At 32.9% G+C, this 11,671-nt stretch overlaps 1 protein-coding gene across 2 annotated transcripts; it reads right to left on the minus strand.

The window, feature by feature from the left end:
- Positions 1–4,150: 4,150 nt before the first annotated feature.
- Positions 4,151–10,647, minus strand: LOC122606649 (truncated transcription factor CAULIFLOWER A-like). 2 transcript variants are annotated; one of them, XM_043779489.1, is made up of 8 exons: positions 10,372–10,647; positions 6,009–6,087; positions 5,840–5,904; positions 5,264–5,363; positions 5,129–5,170; positions 4,979–5,020; positions 4,779–4,873; positions 4,151–4,441 (listed from the first exon to the last, which is right to left on the minus strand). In XM_043779489.1, exons 1-8 carry the CDS (start codon positions 10,554–10,556, stop codon positions 4,330–4,332), a joined length of 720 nt encoding a protein of 239 aa, XP_043635424.1. In that variant the 5' UTR covers positions 10,557–10,647; the 3' UTR covers positions 4,151–4,329. The 2 variants fall into 2 exon arrangements, with proteins under 2 accessions (XP_043635424.1, XP_043635423.1); XM_043779488.1 differs by having other exon boundaries at positions 6,009–6,090.
- Positions 10,648–11,671: the final 1,024 nt, after the last annotated feature.

Below are 11,671 nucleotides of genomic sequence, written 5' to 3' on the forward strand. Positions count from 1 at the left end.
ATAACTAAGGTGTATCTGCTACCCCTTAGACTTTGGACATTTACAGGACCAAAGAGATCCATGTGAAGAAGATGAAAGCAGGCATTAATTGAGTTTGCCTGTTTGGTTTCGAAAGTGGCTTTTACCCTTTTCACATGCACCACAGAGCCTGTCCTTCTCATAAGTTAGAGGAGGAAGGCCTCGAACAAGATTTTTCTTGGCAATAGAATTGATTGTTTTAAAGTTTACATGCGACATACGCTTGTGTCACAACCAATTGATTTGAGAAGCAACTTTTGAAAACAAGCAAGTCTCGCTGTCAGTTTTGACAGGAGTGAAATCTACCAAGTAGGTATCTCTCTTTCTTGGAGCAACCAAGACTACTTTTTTATCAATGTTAATTACCGTGCCTTGATGCTTATCAAGAATAACTTTGTAATCAGCATCACACAGTTGACTGATGCTGATCAGATTGTGTTTCAATCCATTCACATAAGCAACCTTAGTGAACTTCATCAGCCCATTTGAGAGAGAGCCATATCCTTCAGTTTGGCCACTAGAGTTGTCACCAAACACAACTGTGGGACCATCAGTCTCCACAAAGTTATCCAGTGGGTCCTTGGATCCAGTCATGTGTTTTGAACAGCCACTGTCCAAATACCACACTTCTTTTCCTAGCGAGGCCTGCATGGATAATAATAGAAGGATTTAGGCAGAATTATGAGAATCCTTGCTGATAACTTCGTCAGCAGAAGAAGAGGGGCTCTAGGATCAGCATTTTCATCAACTGGGAAATTTTCAACCAGTTGGTGAGCTGGAAGCATGTCACGAGTAACCTCAAAAGTATATCCTTGATCATTGGAGGCATAAGTGACAGTGTTTCCAGTGTCAAGAACAACCAAATTACTGATTTGATGATTATCTCCATACTCAACTAAGATACTATTAGTACCATTGGAGATGATTACTTGATCAGAAAAAGGAAGGGAGATACGCTGAGAAGCAATGAACTCAACGATATTGTTCTCATTGAGAACAGGATGATCGCCCAAGTTGATATTAGACTCAGCTGGAGGAGCTTCCTCAACAACAGCAGAGGTAGAGGCAACAGAAGATGAGGGTGGATTAAGGAGGATTCCTGGAATCATTGTCAGTACAGTTAGCAGCAATGTGTCCTCTTTCACCACAAAGATAACACTTTCTTCCAGCATTCTGATTTTGAATCAGAAACTCCTTAAGTTGTGAGGACAAGTCGTTGACACGCTTGATCAACTCACCTATCTCAGGATTAGAGGAAGAACTTGTTGTTGCAGAAGGAGTCTTTTCTTCTTAGATTTAAGAGGAAGAGACTTGGGAACGGGGCCAAGAATGGACTTACCCTTAGATTGAGCATTAGAAGATGAAGGACCAAAGTAGGTTTGAGCAGCTCGCTGACCTCTTTGCTGAGGAGGTCTGACTTGCTGAGCAGGTCTAAGTTACTGAGACCCATGGATCACTTGTCCAACTTGCTGAACTCCTTGCTGAAGAGGTCTGACCTGCTGAATAGGTCTGAAGTGCTGAGGGACAAAGGTTCCCTTTAGAACATAGACAGGATTAGGTTGCTGATAATGAGAATCAGCAAACCTACTTCGTCTATTCATTAAGCAATCAGGCATGACAGCCTTTCTGCCAATATGAGAAGAATTTGAAAAGGAAGATGAGGGCTGAGACGCAGGGCGTTCAACGACCACTGACGGAATAGGAGTTTTAGCAGGTTGATTAACAAGCACAGCTCGTTGAGGAGTGTTGTAGTCATATGGAACAGCGACCTTGCTCCTCTTGAAGGGTTCAAAAGATTCAGACTGAACAGTTAAAAGCTGAGGAGAGATAGGTTTGTAACCATCACTTGAAGGATTTCCTTCAAAGGTTTGAAAAGAAGAATATTGAACTCTACCTTCATTAGGCATCATATCAATAATTGGACGATCAGGAAATCATTAGTCAGCGCCTGATCGTCAGAGTTGATCCTGATCAAGAATATTGTACCCACTGACTGGAGCAGACTTGATCCTTAGTTAGCGCCTGATCGTCAGCGAGTGCCATAAAGCAGATAGCATCAACATAGTCCTCCCCTTCAGCGTCAGATTCATTAGAATCTGCCCAGTCATGTTGTTCAGCAACAAGACTCTAAGCAGGGAGCTTAGCTTCTTCAACATCAGCCATCTTAGCACGAAGCTCATAGTACTTCTTTTTGTATTCATCAGCAGGCTTGACTGAAGAGGGCCTCGCTGAAGAAGAAGAGGGCTTGGCTGCTTGCAAAGAAGAGGTAGAAACATTGCATTCTTTTTGGTAATGGCCTTTCCGACCACATCTCCAACATTATTCCTACGATTTGTCAACCACTGGTTTTTGAGAGAAGGTCGACTTACAACTATTCCATTTTTTGGAATATCTCTTACCAGCGATAAGAGCAAATTGCATAAAATCTGAGAACATTTCTTGTCTCTCCTCGAAATCGAGGTCATTGACAAGATCTTGGATATGAGATGGGGTGGAAGAGCTGATATTAACATGGATGGTGCTAACTTCAGTAGAGACCAAGGCAAGAGGGTCATGAGAATAAGAAATGTTAGACAAAGAATAAGAAGATGACGCAGATGAACCAGCATGCCTCTTGGATTCAGCTTCTGCTCTCAAGTTTTGAGCAAGGGCTCTCTCTTCAAATTGAAGAGTGCCATAAAGTGATTCCAATGCGACTTTAACTGCTTGGTGGTACGGAGAATCTGACTTAAACCTTGCCACTTGATTGGAAGGCTGGGATGGAGACATACCCAAAGTCTCTGGTATTAACCCGAGTAGGAACTACAGCCATGTAAAATAAAATTTTAAGAAAAAAAAGAAAGAAAAGATTTTAGATGCAGAAAAGTAAACGTACAGAAAGAAGAAAAAATAATCTTGCAAACACTTTTCAGATCAATTTCAGTGTATCGAAACACGACTCTGATACCAATTATAAGTCCCAAGTTTGCAACAATTATGTAATTAAACAACTAATGTAATTGCACTAAGAATGTAAGACAAGAATGCATGTAACCACGTTTAATCATATGTATTATTAATTAAATAGTGAATACATGGTCGGTTTTTGACAAAGAAGAAGAAAAGAAAATATTGTTAAGTTTTTGACACACATATAAAAACTTAACAAGTATACAAGAGAGAAAAACACACTAAGTGCAAAGAAGAATGAAATCAACAAAAGTTGCGGCTAGGTCAAGTGATTCTTTATATTGGAAGAGATGAGAATCACATGACAACCCAATAGATGTTGACACATGAAGGTTGTAAACAATCTATTGGTGGATAAGTCAGATCTGCAGAGTTCTCTTTTCTTCATCTTGTTTCTTTCCCAAAACGACATCAAAGAGAAACTCCTTAGTACCAGAACGGTACAAGTTCACATGGCTCCTTATTGATCTTTCAACACGTGTCTTTGGGACCAGTCTTCTTACCTTCATTTTCCCGCCCATATTTGACTTACAAAAACAAGGCGGTGAGTCATTGAACTTATCCTTTAACTCGAAGTAATTGATGGTCGCTGAGAGCTCGTTGATGAAGATGCTCGCTGAGTCTCTTAGCGAATCCATTACTCAACAAGTTATCAATAAATCAGTTCATAATCCTATCCATGTGTTTTTATTTTTTAAAAAAACTTAACATCATATGGGCCACGATGCATATACTGCTCAAGAAATTATTGTATTGGTAAAGAAAAAATCCCCAAATCATCAATGACCAAACGTTGACATACTAACTTAAACATGCCAATATATAATCCCATGCCCTACAAGATACCAAGGAAAATGATAAATCTCTCTAGCTAAATAGCCTAATAGTACTCCTAATACATTAAGAAGAGGACATGTGATATCCACTAATTCTCTTTTTTAATTTTGTCTCCTGATTTTTTCACATGTCATCATCTCATAGTAAATTATTTCTCAATACTAAAAGTCTTAATCCTAATTACCTCCATATAATTACATAATTAAATACAAATAGCATAAATATTATACTAATTCTAAATATTTTAAATAGTTACTTCCATGCATGATGTTTCCATATCTATCATCTTAAACTAGAGATGAATATAAAGAGACTTCAACTTGCAACCAAAATAAATAAAGACTATTATAAGAAATAAGGACTCCAGTTGAAATACATTATTATCCATATACTACTACACATATAGATATGCATCATATACTATAGTACTGTAGTTGATGAAATTAAGGCTCCGTGATAGCGGTTACCGACGGACCGTCGCTGAAGCCCAGTTTTCTAGTAGTGCTCTTAACTTTGAAGCATATATTAGTTGTTCATATATTGAAGCATCCACGGGGGCAAGACGATTAATGGTCTTGCTTGTCTTGGAATTTCTTCTACTACACCATTATCATCATCTCCTTTTTGACATGACGTCCTGCATTGCATATATTCATTTTCTATTTATATCTATTTATTTTGTTAATCATGGGTGTCTTATTCGCTTTGTGCGTAGACTAATTTTAAAAGCTGACTCGTTTTAAAGCCCCTGCAGGTGGCCACTATGGCCACCAGAGTATTTTTATTAGAAAGAACTATGGATTAAGTCTACAACCGATCTAGGGATCGACTTCACCCTTTTGGAGACACGTGCCCAACCAATAGACCACGAGTTAACTATATACCCAAGTCATCCATTTTGCCAACTCTATAAGACGTACACCATGATTACATACATTAACGTTGTGGAAAGGAGGGGATAAATGATGATTGACCTGATGTCATTATCCAAACGAAGCATCAACGTATCGTCGGGGTTTTGTTCCTCTACAATCGGCTGTTGTGTTAGCTCGTTCTCCACTTCCATGATCTGCGTAGTTTTGTACATGTTTTCATTAAAATGGTCCTCATCGCATGTCATATATATGTCTATATATAAAAACTACAATGGACATATACATATATTAAGATTTACCTTCTTTGAGAGACCTTTGTTTCGATTCTCCAGCTGCTTTTCCTGTACATTTTTCTCAGTCAAATGATATTTACAATGTAATTCCTTCTCATTAATTAGTTTAATTAGATGTGTGAATAAGTAATTAACTTGAAAATGACTTTATACTACCTTCTTTTGAAGAACAGAAATTGATTCAAACATTAGGTGGTTCTGTGTATACAAAAAGTACTAGTGGTTAATACATGCATTATTGTAAGGAAGCATATGATTCTTATATATCTAATAAACTAAATAATTTTATACCTTTCTTAACCTAATATGTTTAAGCGCTGTATCAATTTGTTGCTCCAACCTTTGAAGCTCTTTCAGACTAGAGGAATCTAGGTCTTCTCCAATGAGATGCCTATATATATATAAAAGCAAGCATACGATTAAGCGTTATTATGGCTCTATTTCGTATCTCAGTGAACACCATCTTAAATACAAGCCCGAAGCATATCTAACATAGATATCGCGTAGTAATTAAGGCATAACACCATCATCATTTCCTCGTGACATCATATTCATCAGTTTTGTGCTTGAAAGGCTTACAAAGCCCCTTTGAATCATCATTTTCCATTCCATTGTGAAAAATTTTCGATCAGTACTTTTAGACCGATACATATACTAACATACCCCTACGTACCAACGGCACATCATCAATGTCTCTCCCATCAATCACTATAATTTTCATTTATTTTGCACATATATACACACATTTTACATTTACAAATTTACATTCTATAATGTTACCTCTTAACTAAGATAAAATCATTAAAATTGACATATTATAAAATCAATAAATCACATTTCTTTTGTTTACATGAAATAGGTACGTACCTTTGTCTTTTCTGAAGTAGTTCCATTCTGGATGTCAACTTTGCATGCTCCAAAGTCAAACTTCCCTGTAATATATGTTGTTGTTTTTTAATCAGTTTTGAATGCAAGTTTAGGTTCATAAAGTTGATATGGAAAATCAATTGTTGTAAAATGTAAAAGAGATACCCACATGTGATTCATGATCAGTTGCAATATGCTGTCTTTCTGCATATGAGTATCTCTCATACTTGTCAAGGATCCTATCCATGCTGCTGCCAAACGTACATAGTTTATAAGTGGAAAATAATAAATTATAAATCAGCTTTAGATTAGATAGTTAAATTGTTGATTATAAGTACTATCACTTGTTAAGTCTCATTGTTTCTAATTGAAGAGTAAATATATGTTGTACCCTCATATACGTACGTTCTTTTCGACTTATCGTATATATGTATGTATGTATTATGTCCCTCCTCTGACACGTATAATAGAAATCCAAAAAAATGTATAAACAAACACATTAATTAGTATTATCAAAACAATATTGTTTATGATGTAAAAAAAAAAAAACCTACCAATTGCGAGGATATGTGCTTGTTAATTTGTTATAGGTATACCTTAAATTTTTGGTTTAATCCGGAATTGAAAATATAAGAAACTTGAATTGTTTTTATTAAAATTCAAATACATAGGGTAATACTCCGGTAAGAACACTCTTAAAATAAAAACGGTGAGAACACTTAAAAACATCATTTTGATGCATTAAAAGTTCATAAAAATAACATAGTGCATAACTAATTATCATTATTTAAGTGTTTAACAACACATTGATCCGTCAAAATCGATAAAATCACATTTTTTGTTTTGTTCATCCATATTGTTTGCATATTTATCAAAATGATGCATCCAACAAAAAACGTGATTTTTTCGATTTTGATGGATCAATGTGTTGTTAAACACTTAAATAATAATAATTAGTTATGCACTATATCAGTTTTATGGACTTTTAATGCACCAAAATGTAGTTTTTAAATGTTGTCACCGTGTTCTTATTTTAAGACTGTTCTCATTTGATTGTCCCTCAAATATATATATATATATATATATATGTTTCAGGTAAAATAAAACAAGTATTAAAGTAAAATAGATAAAACATTATATTTCTCTTAATTGAAAATCACCATGTATCATGAAAATCATCGTGCATCAATTGCTTCATGAATCTTCGTGCATCAATTTAATCATGATCTAAGCGTCAAGAACTTGTATTATTTGTTTTACAATACTCGACCCCTATATATATATATGTGAAGATTCACGAAGCAATTGATGCATGATGATTTTCATGATGTACAATGATTTTCAATAAAAAGAAATTTATTGTTTTATATATTTACTTTAATACTTATTTTATTTTATCTAAAATGTATATATATATATAGTTGAGTTACGAAAAAGTTCACCTACATAGTCTAAACTTTGACTTTAATTGAAAAGATACACTCGTATCAACTAAAACCAACATGGTACCTGTACAATCTAAGAGTGATGATAATAACAATGGTTTGGTGGTGGCAGTAATTGTCGGTGGTGTTGACAGCGTCGAGTGGTATAAATTGATGTAAATGTAATTAATGCAAAGTAATAAAAATATTTTTGGAGAGTTTTGAATATAAATTAGTATAAATACATTAAATGCCTTAGCAAATCACTTATGAAAATTTACACTCATCAAACTTAAATAAGTAAATAACAACTCATAACAGTTATTTTGTCACGAAAAGGTTATATAGCGAGGATTGGACTTCCATTAGATTTGCCTTTTTTTTTTTCTTTTCTTTTTTACTTGTAGTGTTGTCTTTAGTTAGCCTATTAAAAAAGGTACAGTTCAAGAGACTGAAAGGAAGATTTTGAAATTTGAAGTTAGACTTGTACCCACATCAAAGGTATCCATAGAAAATTTGTAATGACATGTTTATGAAAAGAGTATTGTTGTAGGTGATGAAGAGGTCAAATATCCATCTTTAGGAGCTTTTGAGAAAGATCGTGAAAGATGAAGAAAGAAAGAAAAATCATGGTGGTTTATAAGAGAAAGAAAATTATGATTGTTTGTAATTAAGTATTTGTTTGTAAGAAGATTGAATATGTTATTGTTGTTAGTAAAACATATTTTTCTAAAGAATAAATAAAAATTTGACATGACATGTTGATTAAGCTGTTTGTAAAAAGAACAACTTGTAACTGATACATAACTTATGATAGATCATGTTTACATAGCTGCTATATTCTAATTCTGTAACTACATGCAAAGATCATCATGGACTAGCAAATACCATGCTCCTGATCTAGTCCTCTATACTCAACTCTCCATTCAAGTTAGTAATTTCTTTCAAACTTTTGAATTGAAGCAAAGTGTTTTATAAATTTACTTGCAAATAGATTAAAAAGAAAAAACACCATTATACATAATTAGATTTTAGGGTGAATATCATATATGCCACTAGTGAGACTGTAAATATCAGATTTATCCAATTAAAAATTAAAAAATCAAAAATACCATTATTAAACTTTAAAAATATCAAAAGTACCCAAATTATTAAATTTAATCAATATAAACATTAAAATCCTTAAAAATTATTAGAATGACATTTGCAAATTACAATTATACCATCTTTTATTTAATTTATAATTATCCTAATTACATGTAACTGACGTTCCAAACTAGATATCAAACTTATTTTGTTCTCAAAACTCATTGACAAACAATATTTTGTTGTCCGATTTTATCTCATTTACTAGGTATATTTCTCATGTATTCAAGCCAATTTGTGACTAGAATGATGAAGAACTAACAATCATTAGCAAAGTATGTATTTAGCATAGCATGATATGGGATTATGGGTAGTTGTGTTTCTTTAAAAAAAAAAGTCATGTAAGGAGATATGAATTGAACTTGGAAATTCATCTTAAACAACAACGTAAGGAGATAGATATAGACCTTACCTGATAAAATTGATTATTAGAGAAGAAGAAAAATAATGGCAACATGATCAAGTGTATGGCTAAATACCAATAAAGACATGTTTATGAACGACCTAATTGATAATGAGGAAAGAAAAATATGGGGGTTTGAGGCAGGAAGTAAAGATCACATTATGTTATTTGGGATTTTGCTTATGTAATGTAATTAAGGATTTAATTAAAATGGGTATAATTGTAATTTCCAAATTTTATTCAATAATTATTAAGATTTTAATGTTTATATTGATTAAATTTAATCATTTTGGTAATTTTGATACATTCTTGATATTTTAAAATTTAATCGGATATATATGATATTTACAAGTTTTTTAATGGCAAATATGATATTTTCCTTAGATTTTATAACTAAAAAAGTGATAAGATTTAAAGCTAAAAAAAGTTATCGAAAATCGGTAGGTATGAGTGTATGACATAAGTACATGACATATTATATGTGTTTTCGCTATTTCATTGGTTCCGTTCCTTTATGGGCCCAAATTTCTACTGCAAAGTAATTTCAATAATATTATAAAACCCTAAAATTTTGTTTTAAGTATTAGCCCCACATACATTACCAGGAAAACAAATTAATTAATGAGAAGATAAAATATATAAAAATTCACATAATATGATTGGTTACACCATATTTTAACGATGTATCATCAATCTTTATAGGGTAACATCCCAAAATATATTTGATTGTATACTGATAAAACAAAAAATATTGTACGATTCATCACGGAATCCAGATACATATGTTTTTACAGATATAACCCTTAATTAATCATTTTTTTAGCATAGAAAATTAGCTATTTGATTTACAATGTTTAATCTAAATAACAAAAATATATAAATATATGCTTACATGATATTGCTCTGGCTAATTGTTGATCATGCTGCCATTGGCGGATCACGAAGATTTTAGTGAAGGGGCTAGAAGTTTTTTTTTTTTTTTATATATATATATATCCACCAATTAAGTTGCACAAGAAATAAAGATCTGAATTCACCAATTAAGATCTGGATTCACCAATCAACTTGATTTTGAGCAGGTAAATTATTTTTATTGTTTTAAACCTAGTCTCTTTGAAACAACTGTAACTAGTATAACTTCACATAGTCTGCCAATTAACCATTACATAGTCTGCCAATTAACCATTTACTGCAATTTTTTGTAAAAACAAAAGGAAGTTCAATATGCACAAATTAAAATTTTGCACCATAATCAGATCAATACTACGATGCATATGTTGGTAATTATAGAACTATAACAAACTGTCAATTGGCTATTTGTATGTTTTGGTTTTATATTTTGGAGGTACTTATGAAAGCAGTATCTTTATCTTTGAATATAAGCGAGACTGTTTACATCTTACCTTCTCATCCTTTGCTTTAACAGGATTTGGTTTTACAAATTGGAGTAGTATATGAGTTGAATAGATTTGCCGTTAAAAAAAAGGAGCTATAACAAACCATATAATCTAAAGGAATTAAGCTAGGAGATATAAAGCAAGAGATCAAGAGAGACTAACGAGGCATCAGTCGCAAACTCGCATAGCTTTCCTTTGGCGGAGAAGATGATGAGAGCGACTTCCACATCACATAACACTGAGATTTCATGTGCTTTCTTCAAGAGTCCTGATCTCCGTTTAGAGAATGTGACTTGGCGATTAATATTGTTCTCAATTCTCTTTAAAGTCACCTTTCCCCTCCCCATTTTTCAGATTTGGATTAGAAAACACACACACACACAAAGTGTAAATTGTTGATCAAATATCTGTTGGAAGAATATATACTGAGGAAGTAAAATAGGTTTTTGTCTCCCTGTTTAGAAATGTTTTAGAAGATCCTTGGTTTGTGTCCCATATTGAGTCAACCAATCACCAATTTGGGTGTATCTGCCTTGCTAGCTTATTATTGGTAAATTTCATTAATCTAAAAAATTACTTAAAAAGTACTCTAAATAGTAATTAAATAATTTAGATATTGATATTTTAAAACATCCACCGATGATTTAATAATGAGGGATATATATAAAATGGATAATGATAAATCAACCTAATTGGTGTTTTAAAGATGTGACTAATTGTAAGATGATGACATGTAAAAAAATCAAGGGACAAGATTAGGAAAAAGAATTAGTGAAATCCACATATCAAATTCTTAAGGGGTGTTTGGTAGGAGTGAATCAAAGAGAATGAAAATGTAATAGAGAATGAATATAGTGGGAAAGAGAATGAGTATTTGGAAAGAGAATCGATTCCGTTGTTTGGTACAAGCAGAGAATGAATATATAAAAAAATACTAAATTTTAAATAATAATCAAATTTAATACATATAACATCACTAAAACACAAAAAAAAAAATTTAAAATATTTCCATTCCCATCAATTCTCTTCATTTCATAGATAATTGAGGGAATGGAATCGATTCCCTATTCTCGATTCTCTTTACCATTCTCCATTACAACCAAACATGAGAAGTGTTTCTCATTCCATTTTCACCCTTTCCATTCCATTGTACCAAACACCCCCTTAAGGTTTTAAGCATATCTTTAGGCACAGATTAATCAACTTAATTGGTGTGTCTAAAGATGTGCCTAATTGTAAGATTATGACATGTGAAAAAATCAGGGAGCAAGATTAGAAAAGAGAATTAATTGAATCCACATATCAAATTCTTAAGGTTTTAGGCATATCTTTAGGCAACCTACTTGGTGTGCCTAAAGATCTGCCTAATTGTAAGATGATGACATGTGGAAAAATCAGAAGGCAAGATTAGGAAAGAGAATTAGTGGAATCCACATATCAAATTCTTAAGGTTTTAGGCATA

Source organism: Erigeron canadensis, chromosome 7, assembly GCF_010389155.1.
Source record: "Erigeron canadensis isolate Cc75 chromosome 7, C_canadensis_v1, whole genome shotgun sequence".
In the NCBI taxonomy this organism is placed as follows: Eukaryota; Viridiplantae; Streptophyta; class Magnoliopsida; order Asterales; family Asteraceae; genus Erigeron; species Erigeron canadensis.